At 39.7% G+C, this 18,010-nt stretch overlaps 1 protein-coding gene across 1 annotated transcript in view; it reads left to right on the top strand.

The window, feature by feature from the left end:
* The first annotated feature begins 2,065 nt into the window (after positions 1-2,065).
* The window catches only part of mkxa (mohawk homeobox a), a 31,716-nt gene continuing 15,771 nt past the window's right edge, over positions 2,066-18,010 (top strand). Inside the window, exons 1-5 of the mRNA XM_088642807.1 lie at positions 2,066-2,617; positions 3,976-4,235; positions 6,485-6,644; positions 9,072-9,225; positions 10,542-10,871. Of these exons, the coding sequence (XP_088498933.1) occupies positions 4,063-4,235; positions 6,485-6,644; positions 9,072-9,225; positions 10,542-10,871 (817 nt within the window). The 5' untranslated portion in view covers positions 2,066-2,617; positions 3,976-4,062. The remainder of the gene's footprint in view (positions 2,618-3,975; positions 4,236-6,484; positions 6,645-9,071; positions 9,226-10,541; positions 10,872-18,010) is intronic.

The following is an 18,010-nucleotide window of genomic DNA, read 5'->3' as shown; positions in this document are numbered from 1 at the left end:
TCCATATCCCAGATACAGACTACTTTAGTCACCATCCCTCGGTACATGCATTAAGTGTGTGTTGACAGCAAACAAGTAATAACTTTCCAAATTAATGAATACGGACCTATAACCAAGGATTTACAGGGGGAACTTTTCGTCATTATTAACACTACACTTGTACAGCTCTTTCTGTTGCCAGTGGTAGTAAGCGTGGGATGAGCAGCAGGATACCTCGGTCTGAACCACATACTGTAGAGTTTTACCTCGGCAAGGCAGTAATGTGTCCTTTGATTGGCCTCTTGACGGATGAATGATTCAGGAATGGCAAACAACAACAAAACCGTACAGTAGCAGACAAGCAGACAGACGTGTGCTGTACTTCCTCACTTAGCAGTTCAAGTTGAAGCCTGGGTGAATGAGCTGCGCTTTGACAAGCCCACGCGTCGTCCCTTCACCGGGACGGTGGCACACGGGCAAATCCAAACACCACGGCCTTACAGAGCTGGCGTAAAAACTCGGGCTCTTACGCGGCGCTTCACGTACCGGTCCTTACCAGTTTGGAGATCTTCCAGCTCGCCCGTGGTATTCCCAATGCCGTTGCAGTTTTGTATTTGACACAATAGTGTCGGGGTCTAGTGAAGTACGCGAACGGACTTTATTACTTTGTAATCGTGCAGGCTGGTCTCGGAACTACGTGCACTTCAGCTCTCGGGCTACCGCTCCTTTTCTGTTTTTAATGTGTATTTACAATTTCTTCGTCAGCTAATTTACGTATAGAGATACAGTTTTCACTTCATAGCAATATTCAATATGCAGTAATAGATAACACTGTATCGTTATAATACAGTGTTCAGTTCGCTGCGCGTGTCAAAAACCAATATTAACAGTGACATACCAAAAACACAACCATAGCAAACTAGGCACAGGTGTGCAGTAGTGTTTATGGGCTCTACGCTTCTGGCAGGAAGGCTGTGGGTTCAAATCCCGTGTTTGTGCTGCTGTCATACCCTGGAGCAAGGTTTTGCGCAGGCTACTTAGGTGCCCAGCTGTACGAAAGGTGCGAATTTATGTCGCTTTGGAAAAAGGAGTCAGCCTAATAAAATGAGAAAACATTAATAACTTGCAACGCATAATGACGTGTAAAGCATCTTACGCAACGCGTGAATGGGTTTGACATCACAAAAATTACAAAATGTCCTTTAAAACGCTAACAGGAGTGTGTCCAACTTCGTCGTTGTCGTTTTATGTTTATCAACAAATCTGTCTTTGATGTGCTGAAAAATGCTTTGGGTTGTTTTTTTTTCAGAACGTGACAACCCTTGTGCTGAAATTGTTAAATCATTGTGAAAATTACTGTGTCAAGGGCATAAATCATAAAGTGATAGAACATCGAGTCGAGTTCATCTAAACATTTGTTCCTATTTCGAGCAAATATAGCTCTGATGGCCCGTATACCGTTACAATTGCGAGTTCTCTCCAGAAAATGTGTGAATATTGTTTTTTAGTTACAGCTAAAGTAGTAGTGAAGTAGTATAGTCTATAGTGAAAACAGTACGATCATTCCAGTTTTAGTTTCCATTTATCATTTGAATGCATATCCCCCACTTCACAGTCTCTCCCAGCCTTCGTCCTGCGTTTGTTGACTTTTTCATCTCCTAGCCGAAATATCAATCCTTCAAGTCTGAGACTAATACTGAAAACGAGTTCCGACTGTCAGGCTACCACACGCAGTGAACATTTTATTATGATTAGTTTCCTTTGCTTAGCAATCGCCCTTCTCCGCAATTACGCGATGTTACAGTAGCGGATTGTGTGATTCTGCCGTCGAGACACATATGACGGATTTTCAGACAGTATGTTTGGTGCTCGAGGTTTATTCTGCGGATGAGGCAAGCCTTTGAAAGCGGTTTCAGTCGCAGTTTGTACAGTACAGTAGGTGTCTTAACAGACACGGACTGCTCCAGTGCTGGTTATTTCACTGGTGAAGAATGGGTATTAGCCGACTTTATCGCCAATTATGACTAATTCTGCACAGAAAAGGAGCTATACTCAACCCACAGACATAAACTGCGATGCCTTTTCAGTCGAGATACTTCGTTAGGTTGTTACTTGTTCACTTTACTCATAAAGCTTCTCCTCGTTCTCCTTATTCGGTCCACTTAACGAAGTTGCACCCCTTTTAGCGAACTGAAGCAAATCTGATTTTATTTCCCCGTCTCTTTGCCCTCCGTATCGCGAAGCTGCGCGATAATGCGCCAAGGAGGATCTCCATCACAGTAAACAAAAGCTGCGCTTGTCTGCTGTTGACCGGCTGCTGGAATCCGTCCAGACTGAGACTCACAGGGAACACTGTAGAGATGTAACCCAGTAGCCTCCCTCTCCTTGAGCCGCGGAACAGGCATAGAGCATTAACTTTATGTTCGCAGGCTGCGGCGCTTAGCTAAGAAACATGAGAAGGGTGCGGAATTCATATTCCCGGGCGCGCTCGCCCAGGCTTGGTGAATAAAGCACAGAGGCGGCCGCGGTTCTTGTGGTTTGAGCTCAGGAACTTAGCACGGAGAACATGTGAGCGTGGAATGGGACACAGGGAACTGGATTATCCGCTACAGAGAGACGCAGGAGGGGCGCTTTACAGGTAATGGGATTTATTCAGCTCCTCTCTGCTCTGCTGATTGTAAACCGAAAGGTTTCACGCGTCCGATAGCGGATCACTATTCTGTTTAGAGAGGCTTTTTCAGCGTTTCTGCTCAAGCGAAGAGATATGATAAGGAATGCAGCCTTTTAGATATAACCTGAATGGTCCGTTATTAACATTTCAGGTTTAGATGGGTTACAGTTTCAAAACACCTAACATTATTCAGTTATGTCTAGCATTTTATTTTTAAATGACATGTTTTCCGAAAACGGATAGCGAACCACATATTCCGCTCAATAAAATATATAAATAAAATTGAGACCTCAGACTTCAGCGTGTAAAGATATGCCCTTTCAAATAAATCAGATATAATTCCAGTTATTCGTTTGTAAAACTATAAATATGTGAACTATACAAAAAAAAATCAAAGAGGCTGCAGTTTATATGACTCTAAAAAAGAGCCCTCTTCTATCGGAAAGTACTAAAACACCGAGCTGTCTGTACACTTAAGTCAATAAGCACGTTGGAAGACATCCATTGCAATGCATTCAGAAGAAACATTTTTTATTTGCTTAGTCTTTTTCTGTAACATCGCGTTCTGGAAGTGTGGACTGGGCTCATACACGCACAAAAATGTGAAAATGATTTGTTATAGAAGTGATTAACGCATTATCGCACACTGAAGGACCAATAACATAGATAACTGAATATACATGTCATGGACAGTCGTATAGCATTACCCATATATTAAGAGTAATATATTTCCTGTGCGGCTATACAGAACTGTAGCCCTTCTTGTAAATGTCACCCTACCAATACGCGCACACAGTAATGATTAGCAAAAGCAAAAATCATAACAAATATAATACAGTAAATGTTGACCAGTCCTTATTTCGTAGCGGGGCACTATTTGTAATTGATTTTTTTTTATCAAGTTACTTTTCGGAGGTTTCTGTCTCCGTGTCTTTTCGGTGCGCCTGTGTGTGTGTGTGGTGGTCGAGGGGCATGTATTTCTGTCAATGTGGAGATAAAATCAGAAAAAGAAAGTAATTCGTGACAAACATGATGTGGAGAGATCCACGCCAAGTAAACGACCCTTGTTCATAAAGCAAATGGCAACTTCTTTTACATCGAAACTTGCCGAAGAATCGGATCTGCATCCATCCCAAGTGGAGTTTAGAACAGCAGTTAAAAAAGTAAAACGACGATGAACATTTCACACATACGAATACGAAAGTGTGTATCCGAATCGGGGAGGCGATACGTCGTTTCGTTTCAAAATAATGCACTTTCTCGCTTCTGCACTAAAAGCGTGTAGAAAGTATTCTCATGCTGAAACCGTTTGCTTTTTCTCACAGGACGAGTAACTGGAGACACTGCAGTTTCTTCGCATAGTTGCGCATCGATCACCAGGAGACCAAAATAAAGGGAATACAGCACCAAAGATGAACACGATCGTGTTTAATAAACTAAGCAATCAGGTCCTTTTTGAAGAAAAGGCCAAAGAAGTTGAAAGGAGCAGTAGAAACTATTTAGAAGTTATTGATGGACAACATCCAGATATAATCTCAAACCATTCTATCAAAGACAGCTCCGGAATCAGGCACCGGAGATCCGGGTACGTACTTTTACTTTGTTTTCAGAAAACAACAAAGGTAAAGAAAATTAGGCAGCAATAGGGGATTTTATATCCCGAGGCTTGGTTACGCACTTTTTTTTTCATACCAGAAGAAAATCAGTTAAACGTTTAAAAATTAGAGTTAGTGTCGCCAGTAGCATGCCATTATTTTGTCTTTGTAATTGAAAGAGCTACCCACATATACAGTATATACTGTAAATGAAACAAACGGGAAGAATGTGAATATTAGTAAATAAAACTTTAGTTACTTTTAATTTTTGTTTCAATTTCAATGTGACCAGAGAGTTCTTGATCAGTAAGCTTCTTCGTAAATTTATTAGTGTACCAGACAAATTGCACGGTATAAACAGCCGGAGTATTCATTCCGGCACATTCTAACCAAGTAAAAAAAAAACAGTTCATGAAACATATATCCGTGAAATGAACAACTCTAGTATACTGTGAAAATAACAGGAAAACTCAGAAGGCTCGTCGTTGTTTATAAACTTGTAGATAATTAAAACACATGGGTTACTCTGATTTCGGTATATTTAAGCTGACGTTAACCCTTTAGTCGATTTATTCAAGAAGTGTAGTTCATTCTGTTCTTTATTTATAAGTACACCCTTGAACTGCTTGTGCGGTCCAGTCAGTCATGTATTTTGTTAGAATCTCTACGAATATATACTGTACTATATCACGTCATCGATTAGTTTCAGAAATTGCCGATGCACTTACTATTAACTGCTCTGGGTGATTACGTATGAGAGACATAAGCTATAATTTGCAGATAATACTGCAGGCCCAGACCTTTAATAATGCTTTGCGATTTAAAACCAACAACACATCCGACTCGATTCTGCATGAAATATAAAGTCAGCCTATGTAAACATTCTTACGTTACTTTGCTTTGGTCTGTGTTGGAGATATTGTAATGCGTTCTGTGTGTAAAGTGAGACCTAAAGATAATATAAAGACTGAAAAGTGCCCTTTCAGTGGGAATATTACTAATAAAGAATATTAATATAAACACGAAATGTGTGTCGCCAAAGGCTGGTACAGGGAGTAAAATGTTCTTTTTATTTTGTTCATACAGATCTAGATTACAAGGGAAATATTTGTAGAACATGAACCTCAGGGAGACTTGAGGGCAGAAGGAAATATGTCACATCTGCAATGATGTATCGGAGAAGATGAAAAGTTCTTTTGACGGCTCGGTCGTGCCACCTACAGACCATAAATAAGCGTTACACAAAAGGCGCAAATCGTGACTGATGAAATAAATCCTAAAAGGTTCACAGTAAAATCCGATTAGGCGAGGGTATCTCTAGTGAGAGTACAAGTTCATATAAAAAAAGCTTTATTTTTCCTGTATCACAGAAATATGCGAAACGTGTAGCTGTCGTGCAGCTGCAACAACAACATTTAACAGTAAATGTTCTGTGCAATTACAGATACCAAACACGTTGGTGTTCAACATTATGATGATAATGACAAGGAAATATTTTTATACTTTCTAGATGGAGAAAAGCGAACAGACACATAGAACTGCCCTTCAGGTGTACTGATTTGATTGACCGGGCATGGATTTGAAGTTTAAACGGCATTAACAGATTAAATGTATTGACGTGATTCTGCGTGCCATTTATTTGCTTTGCCTTTTAATTGAGCTGGCGTTCTGTTTTATGGATTTGTTTGATGTCTAGAAATGATTCTTCATCGTCGAGCTAAGTTCGCGTTTATTTAAGATCAGCAGTATAGTAAATTTCATTAAGGTGATTTTTCTCGTTTTTAAACACACCTCATATGGATAATGTGCCATAAGAGAAAAAAAGGAACTGCCGTTACTATTTGTACTGTTAGGAAGACATCTGTAAGAATTACTAATGTAAAGGCTTCCTAAATAGATATTGATTGGAAACTGGTTATATGTTCGATTAATATATTTTAATGTTTCCGAACGTTAATACGATAAACACTGAACAGGTACCAAATGTGAAATAATAAAAACAGAAATAATACAGCTGTCGATTTTCTATTTTCGGCTGAAACGCGTTCAGTTAAACAGCTGTTACAGTCCGTAACATTCTGGTCTTTTAGTGTTTCCGCAGATGATATACATTTATAACGTGATAGGATAATTAATCTTTACATCCAATAAAGTCGGACAGTATGTTCGAACTGGTGGCGCACAATTCCCGGGTGACGCAAAGTGCGTTGGATGTATTTTTCTCAATTTGTCTCCTCAGGTCCCGTCAAAACGGAGGAAAAGTGAGACATAAACGACAGGCTCTGCAGGATATGGCTCGTCCTCTGAAACAGTGGCTTTACAAACACCGAGATAATCCTTACCCGACAAAAACAGAGAAAATTCTCCTGGCACTTGGCTCACAGATGACTTTAGTGCAGGTGAGGGGGGTCACCGCCAGAAACGGACAACTCTCGTTACATACAGCACATACAGTACACTGTGCGGATGTAACAGTAGTTAATTACAGCAGCAAACTGTTGATCATTGATGGCTAACTTATAAAAAAGGGGATTACGTCAACATTCATATTTTAAAAAGCTTTATCGTGAGCAACTGAATCGAATAGTTCGTTTCAAGAATAAGCTCATCTGTTTTGAATGGGAGGATTTAGAAATGTCATCAATCCCTGGTGTCTAGCTGTCTGCCTAATGCATAAATTAAAAACAAAATCCAGATTCAAAAGATATGGGGGTTAGAGAAAGGTTCTTTCTTTTTTACGGTTATTATGATTTGTCTGAATTTGGATTTTATTAAAAGCCTCCGCTAACTCTCTTCCAATTTTCCTCACATAAATCAGACTGAAACATTCAAATAAATTGAAAAGGGCTTTAAAAGACAGGTGTGATCCTTCCAAATCCACTGTACTGTATTTATGTTATTATAAATGAGTCTTCTTCTACAGAAAGGTGCTGCCAAATTTAAACATCTTTGAAGTCCATGCAGATTCTAACTTCTTATAGACTGTCTCATAGACACATAAAATTGAAGTATACATTTGGGAAATACTTATATGTTGATCTTATTAATTTACATTAAACTAGAAAAGGAAAATGTCCATCCCAAATCCTAAAAAAATCAGAATATGTGGCTTTCAGAATAATGTGCTTTACATTCTCAAATTAAAAAATGGGAATCTTGAATAAGTAGTTCATGTTTTTTTTAATGATTAAAAGCATGACTTGTCCAGATTGATAAGAATTGGCATAAACTGACATTTTATTTTTTTAATTAAAAAAAATGGTATGCAATTGTAAGTCTGTGAATAAAATACTTTGTGGAAGTACATGACAGATCCTGTATTACCCCCATGTTTTTGATAAGTGGGGGATTTTCAAAGCTTTTTACTGGCAAGTACTCCTAGTATTTATATAATTAGAAAAGTAAGAAGATCCCAATCAAGTCTGAGATAATGTAGGTGTGATAATGTTTCTTCAACTTGTGACTTCTGAAGGATATTATTCCAATTTGATATTCTTGATTAAAAGTGTTTTAGCTGATGGACAAGATTCAAGCATCTCCTACCTTTTAAATATTTTCATAATTGGAAATCCTGAGAACAGCTTAGTGAGTAAAAAGATGTTTATAATTCATTAAGTGAAAATTCAACTTTGAATTGACTTTCTGCTTCGAATTCAGTGCGAAATTCAAAACCATAAAATATAAGATGCTCCAATGTGATATAAAAGTGGTAGACCCAGAATAACAGTTAACACTGTTTCCCAAAGGGCTGTTCAGTATCTAAAGTTTATTATAATTTCAGGCGGGGAGTGCAGGGCACAAGTGTACAGAATGAGAAATTGTGTCCCAAATTCATCTCTTATGCTTTTAATAGTAAGAATAATCCAGTTTCAGCAAGGTTTTCTAAAGAGGGGATAAGAACAATGCCAGAAACAAAAAAGGTTTTTTTTGTCACTTCATAACATTAAAAGGACCACGCCTGTGGTTCTGTCTTTAGAGTGACTATGCTCCTTTGTTTTTGTTGTGCCCCTTTTAAAAATGATCATGCTCGCACATCTCAGATGGACGGGCAGAATGTGTGCCTAGATGATGATTCATAAGCCGTTGCAGGCTCTGTAACTCTTTTCCTGGTTGTCTTTGTTCAGGCACAGGACTGAGTATCAGGAGACTAGACATTGTAGTAAAGAGCAACATGTCAGCAGGTGTTCCTTTAAAAATGCCTATTTCCATTAAATGTAAGGACCCAGTCAGAAGCACGGTATTAACTACCGCAATAACCTGCTGGACTAGATATTCATTTTAAATTTCATTGAACCGAGGGGTTAAAAACAGATGGCCGTGTTTTCAGAATAAAGGACCCAGGGTTGCTGAGCACAACAGAAAATAAGAAAGGTTTCACCAGCTCAGTCCTCCAGACAGTATCTCGATTTCTGCAGGATCTATTAGCTTACATGCACCCGGCAGCATCCGGAAAGGAATGCCTTGAACTGCGTTGAAATCTCTGTTTCCCTGGCTAACTGTAATACTAAATTATGTCCAGTAAAACGGCGGTCTTAACATTGTAGAAAATGAGCACAAGGACATGACTGCCTGCCGAGGAAAACAAATTGGAATTCTCACGTTTTCCAAGTAGGCCTTTCTCAACAGGCATCCACGAGCTTCTGTTTTATTCCACAAAATTAATTGAACATTTAATCAAAGAGATTAAATTCTGGGCATCTTGGAAATCTGATTTTTTTTTAGGTCGCCAAAAAGTACCGGTGCTAATACCTGTACAGTATATATAGGGTTTGAGGTTCTGGGTTAGTGCTAAATTATGACATTTCTGTTTTATTTTCATTTTGCAGGTATCCAACTGGTTTGCTAATGCCAGGCGGAGACTGAAGAATACTGTAAGACAACCTGACCTGAGCTGGGCTTTACGTATCAAATTATATAACAAATATGTCCAGGGGAATGCGGAGAGACTGAGTGTTAGCAGTGACGATACATGCTCGGAAGGTACGTGTCAGAACATTTCATCACTTTTATTTGGAAATCCATTCTCCTTTCTGTTGTACAACAAAACCTGGAAAACCAAGTTAACAGGTAGGATTATAGTGGCTGAAGACTATTTTATTGCGATACTCAATTTTTCTAGATATTTCCTTGATGTAGGGTGATCATGAATTTTGTGTTTGGCATGTCATTTTTTGTCACTGCAGTTCAGACTAAACCCTTGTAGCCCTACTTGTTGTTGATGTAGGTTTTGTTGCAGGCAAAGTCCCTTGTCAAGAACATGGGGATTATAAAATCACCACACTTAGACTTTAGAACATTTAAAGGCAGATAATATAGAGCAGCAGCAGTACACTACGAATTTTCAAATTCCCTTTTGCTTTAATCCAAATGGTTGCATGGTGTTTTCTTAACCATTGACACAATACCTTGTTATGCAGTACTTCTGCACTTCTGCACCTTCAAATGCAAAATATCACTTGGACATCTTATACCAGAAGACATAAGTAGAAACTATACTGAAGTGCATTTAAAATGGAGAACAAAGGGGGTGCTTCTTTACACAAAGGGGTGTAGGAGTAGGGAATAAGCTACTGGGCTCTGTTGCTTAACTCATTAGCTCTTAACTACTGAATGGGCAAGACGGGGCCCTCTTGTTCTCTGGAACAAGAAGGCCTCCTGTTGCCTGGGAAACCTTTCATTACCCCTGTGTTGGCTGATCGCTTGGATTTCAGTTCCAGTTAGAACGTCCCTAAAACTTTGTATAAGAAACCTAGCATGTGACATTTTTTGACGGGTAGCTAGGTGGGGGGATTAACCTTTTCCCTCTGTGCTGTGCCTACTGCCTAAATCCCACTAAACACCTACTGCAGGGAAAAACAAAATCAAGACCGCACCGACAGCATTAAACAGTTCTGATTCTTGTCTTCGTCTGTCAGATCGTTTCTTTAGCACCAATTAGGTCTAGATCAAATCCAGGCTACAGCGCACTTGCCATTTGTCATCACGGACCTAGCATGTGATGGCGGTTTTGTGTCATTTACAGTGGAAGCCGGCCATCGAGCCCTAGCAGCATTCGTTGTGAGTGGTGGGTGGGTGAAATGTTTCGATGTGATCTGAACCCAAGTCAGTGTGGGCTGGCAGCTGGGGTACAGTCCTATGGCTGTAAGAGAAGTCAGGTGTGGCCCTAAGAATACTGATTGAGACTGAATGGAAGGGGAGCAGTAAGGTTTCAAAGAGCTATGCATACACAAATAGCTGTGTGACTGTCTCTCACTGTCCCTTACTCTTTATTTTTATCTCCCCCCCTGTTCTTTCAGATGGAGAAAACGCATCCCGGAACCCAACGAGCACGGCAGAGTTCAGCAAGCCCATGTACCAGAGCGTTATTAAAAAGGAAGCCACCGTCGTCGGCTCGGGACTGAGAGCTGACACATCTCTCAGCGAGGATTATGTGTCTCCGCCCAAATACAAAAGCAGTTTATTGCATCGGTACCTCAATGACTCACTGCGCCACGTCATGGTTTCCAATGTCATCATGGACTCCCGCAAAAGAAACCATTCAGGGTCTTTTAGTTCCAATGAATATGATGAAGAACTGCTTTCACCTTCGTCTTCAGAAACCGAAGCCAATTTTGTTTATCGTGCTGGTAAGTAGTTGACATATTCATGCAGATACAAACTGAAAAACCCATTGTGCTTTTTTAAAAATGATTTGCGTTTAAAAAAAAAACAAAACAGAATAATGTTCATCTTACCGTTTCATTCTTTTTATACCTATAATTTCATTTTCTTTCTGGAGCTGTCTGGCAGCAGTGCCTTAAAAAATCAGTACAGTGTCGGGGTTCTGAAGAGTACCGTGGCATAATAATTTGTAAATTTGTGATGAGCAAAACATTTTGTAATTTTTAAAGTGTTCTAGTTTTTTTTTCCGAAGATATACCAACCGAATAGAAATAACCTGAACATTCGCCCACCAATATTTCAACACAAAAGTTTTTGCTTCAGATTTACTGTATTTTTCAAGCAGGATTACTGTTAATTCTCTATTTGTCACTACAGAATTTGTTTGCATAGTTCTCACAATGGATATCTAATCCCAAACTCACGGCCAGCAAATCATAATGTTACACATGGACTACTGTATAATATCCCTTTGATGTAGACATGAGTAGTTACAGAGTCCTGGTGCATGGGCAGGGTGTTTATTCTGGAATAGATGCCAAGCTGCTTAAGGCAAAATCAATTTGCCTGACAAACGGTCGCTTGTATTGAAGCTTAAAAACAAAAACACCCTATATTCATAGCTTCTATGTGGATGTCTCCTTTTGAACCACGAGTCTTCTAATCAGGTACAAATCTGTTGTGTGCATCTCTTATCTCAGTTTTTATTTGAAAATAAATGTGCCTAGGATTCAGGCTGGTAAAAAAAACAGCTCTCTGGCAGTGTGAGGAAGGAACCTGATGCAAGTGTAACCTATGCAGTACACAAGCTGCTGTCTACATCTTTAGAAATGTGTAAGAAATGTCTTATGTTTAAAAAGACTCTGATTCTGTTTTTTGAATTAACGGAACAATTGACTAAGTACTGAAAATAAGGACAGCATGTACTTGCGATTCTGGAGAATTCGCTGTGCATTATCACATTGTGACGTCAAGAGCCCAGTACGTCCACCAAGCGTTTGAAATCTTGCTTCGCCTCAATGTGGCAACATATATTAAACAGCTTGAATTGACATTACAGCCTCTTTTCCTGAAAAAGGTTACAACCCCTTTGGATAGTTTTAAGATGCCCTGAGCTGAACGTCACAGTGCTTCCTGAAAGAGAAGAGGATTTCAATTTACCAACACGTCCTTGTTTTAAATCCATAAAGGGGCACCTTCAAGAAGCATCCTAGAAAGTACCGTAGCTTGGATACCAAACATTGCCACACTTTTCTCTTCTAGTCAGAACAGGCCACCCAGATATCAGATTCATTTGCCAGATCTGTTTATTTAAAAAAATATATTTTTGTGATAAAGTTAGGTGGCAGACTTTTATCATGGTAAGACAACAGAACCTTTTTATCGCCAGCTACTGTAGTTGGACCACTTGATTACTCTGTGCCTCACACCTGTTTTCATTCATTCCCACAATTTATTGGTTTCATTAGAGTTTCTTAACAATATAACCTCACCGCATAGGGTTCTTAGAGAATAAAGATATTTGGCCACATTAAAGTGTTCCTACCAAGTTCTGTTTAGAATCTTACATAACGAAATAAGTCACAGTACAATTTGTACGTGCAACCTTGTGGTTAAAATAGCTCGTCTTTATTTTGCATCATTCCTTTTGTAACATTTAGTGCATTCCAACATATTATTGCAGTGAAGCCCTTTGATAATTAGAGAGCGTCTGAAATTTCAGGCCTGTATTTCTTGGTTGTGAGAAAACTGGATTTTCCAGGTCCCTGGCACTGATGGTTTGAATTAATATACCTCCGCCTCACTTGCGCGTTCCTGAAACCAAACTGCCGTTCTAAATTAACGAGGGTGTGGTGGTTGAGCTGTGCATTAATAAGACAATTGGCAGCTAACGGAACCTGACTCCAATGTACACACAATAAATGCCAATCCCGAAGTCCGATGAATAATCAGACATGTGGCAGGAGATGGTGGGTTCGGATTTTCTTTGTCTTTCCAGTGGAAAACTAAGGGCCTTTGTTTAAAAAAATTGTCCTTAAGGGAATTTCATTGAAAACAAGGAGTTGGAGATTTCCATTGCATGTGCCAGAGTTTTTTATGCCAAATTACCCTTTAATGGGAAATTAAATGCCAGGAATCCCTTTCTATGTTTTTCTTCTTGCTGAAAATTGTATTCTGATCCATGTGATATGATATAGATCACGATAAATGAAATGATCTTCAACTATGCTGAGCAAGAGAGAGATTTACAGGCCAGTAAGAAACTGCAATCGTATATTAACCAAGATCAAATTTCTTTGACTCCTCTTTCTGGAGTAGAATTGTGTATTCTTTCCTGTTAAAACAAAATACAATAACAGAGTTTACAAAAATAAAGTGAGAGGAAATCTTTGAATTGAAAAATTAGGTCCAGATTTACTTGTTTTATGTTAACCTGGTAAAGCTAACACAATTAACACACACTTGAAGAAGGCTCCATAGCTGAAACATTGTCTCTTTTCTTTTCACCACGGAATAAACGTTTACTTGTTCCTTTGTAATTAATGCATAACATTTCACTTCCCCTTGTAGCTCTGAGTTGTCATGTCCCCTTAAGTGTTTTGGAGATCTCTAGACGTTCTTCAAAGATCTACAGCTTGAGATACAAACCAAATCTTCTTATGTGCCGCAATTAGCTTCACATTTACAGAAAATGGCTCTACAGGACTTGGGGTGCATTAAAATATGTATCCAACCTGTAATATGCAGCATTAACATGGTATGTTTTTTTAAAGATAGGCAACATTTAACATGGCTGAGTCAGAAACATGTTAAATGAAAACAGTAGTGTTTGAATAGGCAACAGAGACTCATTAAAACTAAATTAAGTCACACCAAGATCCAGGCAGTTACTGAATCCTAGAGAATTGTACAGTTTAAGTGCTTAAAACCATCTCCCCAAACGAGAATATTTTATGTAAAACAATAAAAAACAATACCTCAACAGGACTGAAAAAACAGATACTCTTTTCATATAACAGTGAGAGTACTGGGCATGGAGAAGCCAGCCCAGTCATTTAATCTACAGTAAAATCAAAGTAATGTTTGTAATGTGACTTTAAAAATGAATAGTGTAAAATTTGAATAACATATATAAAAGCCCTGGAAAAAAAAACTTTTATCAAGATGGATTAAGTAGAACTTTTTGGGAATTATTTATTACTGGCATACTAGGAATATATAACATAGTCGTTTGCTTGCCAGAAAACACACTGCCTCCAAAATATTGTTTTGTTTGCTTCTGTGCTAGGCATCTGCTACAAGTGAAGCAGATGGACATCATTTAACAAGTGCCAGAGTGACTCTTTCAGGAATCCAATAGAAGGGGAAGCTGTTGTTTCTCGAATATTGCAAAATAAAGAAGGAGGAGGACCCATGCCAAAAACTGTATTGGCCAAGATTCCCACAGGCTGATTTTTTGTGCAGAATATTTATCTGTGGCTGGCTTATTGCTATATTTTATCCGAAAGCAGGCGCTGTCAGGAGAAGAGAGCGAGCACTGGCTGAGAAAGAATATTCAAGAGTCGCAGGGCTTTTAAATCACACCAGTATCAGGTGGCCTTGAAATGACTCTGCGTTATTATTGCTGGAGACGCTTCTTGATGAAAGGATGGCAAAAAGTGGCTGTTAATAAAAGATCGGCGTAGCCCTGATTGTCACCTTCCGTGACAGAGAAGCTATGCTTATCTCCTTCTCTTCTGGACCTGTTGGCCCCTCTTCCCTGTGCGCCTGTCACTCAGCCACAAGGCGCAGGTCAGCATGAGAACGACAGCGCTGAACCTTCCCTTGAGGGAGCGAGGGATTCCTGGCTGCCTGGAGAGCTTTCTCCCGAAGGGGACTGTCGGAGTGTTCTTACCCGGAGGACTCGTTTCAAGAAATCCTTCTAAATAAGGATCCCCCCCACCACCCTCCCCGGTTTGGACTAAAATCCATTTCAGATATGAAATTATTACAGCACAGTGTTATTGTTAGTGACATAACAGTTCAAGGCCAAACTGCAGGTCAACAGACCCACCATAAGCGCTCTCCTCACACCTCTTCTGTATTAGGAAAGTTATACCTCATCCTAGTCTCCGTGCCATTAAGCAGACGTGAGATCACATGACAGCCCCCTCACCAGATAGGACCAATGGTCCACTGCAGTGATTATCCCTCCCCAGCAATACCACTCCCATTTATGCATCCGTATGAATTGGAAGAACTGGGGTAAAGTACCTCTTTCAAGGTACAGCAGCAATGTCTGCAGCAGAGACTCGAACCCACAACCCACAAGTCATGAGTCTTACCAGGAAACTTACCCACTGTGACACGCTGCCCCCTACTGTAGAAGACTGCTGGGTTTTACATGTTGATAGATGTACAGTGGGGTCAAACCCTTCCCTTTGTCTGGGTGGACCATGCAAGACCCCAGAAGGTACCCAGGACCTGCAGCTGGAAATCTCTATTCCAAGACATGCTTTGCAGTTAACAGTCATGACCTCTCACTGTGCTGACTGTTTCCAGAGCTCCTGTACTGCTATTCATACCACTGCCTGAACAGTGGCGTGGTGATACTCCTGTCCATAGGTCCTACTTTGATTTGTTGTATTCCACAGATCCAAGCTATACCACTGTTACTGCTCTTAGTGTATGCTGATGCACATAATAGACAGGAAACGACTTTCAATTTTATAATTGCCTGTTTAGATCCAGATTACAATACAATAAATTATACAGGAACAACACAACGCTTCGGCTTTCTTTAGGCGAGTTCTACGGCTGAACCACTGTTTATTCCTTCACCTTTTCAGAGCGGAATGGATCTTTACTTGCGCCTATGCAGCCAACACACTGCCACCGCTCCCTGCTTCAACCCCAATATATATTAAATGCCATGTCATAGTTTTATGATTTCTGTAACACATATAATTATTTCACTGCCTTATTTTACGGTTTGTCCAATAAGGTGCTGTTGTCAGGCGTATGCTGGACAGACTCAGAAAAGCCCTAAATGAGATATCAGAATGTATTTAGTCCAGACATATGTAAGATTCATTAAACTATATGTAATGGTAGAATTCTTAGTTAAAAAATACAGGATGGTTTGGGTATCCTTAACATGTAAATTACACGCATTTAATAAGTGTTAGTTTAATCTCAAAAATTGAAGGTAAATATCCTCTCAGAAGTAATGCCGTCGATTCTGAAGTGTTATGAGGAAACCTTCATTTGCTCATAAATGAAAAATGGTACCTTTTGAATATTCTGGGCATATGGAAAACCCAGGCGTGCTTGATGGGACACTGTTGATTTGTGTATGTGCTTCAAGGTCATGCCACAAAATTGCAGCACAGTGGAGCTGTGAGAACTGCATTGCTAACATATCATTTTGGTTTTGACTCCATAAACACTATTTTCGTCTAGCACATACTTAACAGCCTAGCAACTTCTGTTTACATAGGAGTTTCGTCCAAGCTTCCTAATCGGTTTCGTTCTGTCGTGGAGGCCATCCGATTCCTTTGCAAGCTAGTGATTTTACACAATTTTTGCAGTCATGCTGGCGGTTGTTGCAAATGAACATAGAAAATACCTATTCTCGACTTTCCACACGAATCAACAAGAGATGCAGGCAGGGACTAACTACTAGTGCCCTGCACCTTCAATTGAGAATGATAATAATAGTTGTCTGCATTACTGTGCCACTCTCCCCAGACCACTGAAGTCTGGAGTTCAGCACCCAGCGGATAAAACCAAAAACCATTACGTTCTACTAGCACCGTTACAGAACAGATGGGACAAAGAAGTGAGCTACTTCTTCACCATTTCGCCATGGTGAAAGTCAGATCGCCCAGGCCCAAAGTGGAATTCAACCAAGACGCCCTTCCAGTCCCTGGGGACCTGTAAAGACCATGTGGACAGGACCTCCTCTGAGGAACTGTATCTCCTGTCACATGTCCCCTGTCAAAACCATGTTTGGTGCTTGATTTTAGAAATTCCAGGGTAGAGGGAAGGGAGACACTTACAGTTCCACCAATACCAATTACAGCAAAATAAACCTGTTTTTTTTAATGAATGTTTCCCATTCCAGTAGGGATCAAACCCAGACTTGCTTAGCTCATGAGATCTGACAAGACCTGGCTACGGGGTGGTACTGGTGCTGTCAAGGTGGCAAGTTAATCAATTCACTAGAAGAGCCTAATTACAAAAAATTAAAAAAGACCCTTAAAATGGGGGTGGCGGTTGGGTTAGAAAAAAAATGACCAAAATGAATTAACACTAAAAAATAAAAGATAAATGGCAAGTAGGTATGCTTTATTACACTTAAATAACAGTAGAAAACCTTGTTTCTGGTTGAGGGAACCAATACATTATACATTTAAAAATGTTTTCATCTGTTGAGGTTGACATTCCAGAAATATTATCAACTTATGTGTTCAAATGAAAGGTTAGTCGTGCCCTTATTATAGGCTGGATTCCTCCCGTCTCCTGTGTAATCCAGGAAAATGAAAATCGTTGTGAACCTAAAACTATCGTGCTGCTTTAAACAAAAGCCCCAGTGCCAAGTATTGACATTGAAGTGTTCTGAAGTGTTCAGAGTGCAGAGGTGAACTGTTTCTGCCCTGAGCCTGTAAGAAGGCAGAAAGAAGGCCTATCTAGCCTTCATCCAGGCAAAGTCATCTTAAATACAGTAGCATTCCTGGGTAGCTTGTTCCATGTGCATCATGGAGTGCCTTCCATTCTTGGTTTTAAATGCACAATGGACTTGTATCGCACTCTTTATTCTGAAGACATCCACTGAGCTGACTTTGTCAATGCCTTTGAGGGGTCTCAATACTTGGACCAGGTTCCTTCGTTCAAGACTAAAAAAATTAAGTTCCTTCAACCTGTCAGTGCGGGACATTCCCTCAGGCCCTGGAATGTGCAGTGTCTGGCTGCTCTTCTCTGGAGTGATTCCACAGGCAGCAATATATTTTTAATTATACCGTAACCAAAATGGTAACTCTATTCTAAATGAGATCTTACTAGTGCATGCTACATTTTTAACATAACATCCCTTGAGTTCAATCCTACGCTTTTAACTATAAAT

Source organism: Lepisosteus platostomus, chromosome 8 (genome assembly GCF_059453375.1).
Source record: "Lepisosteus platostomus isolate fLepPlt1 chromosome 8, fLepPlt1.hap1, whole genome shotgun sequence".
Taxonomy (NCBI): Eukaryota; Metazoa; Chordata; class Actinopteri; order Semionotiformes; family Lepisosteidae; genus Lepisosteus; species Lepisosteus platostomus.
Note: the sequence above shows the minus strand (reverse complement) of the source record. Positions and strands in the feature narration are given on the sequence as shown.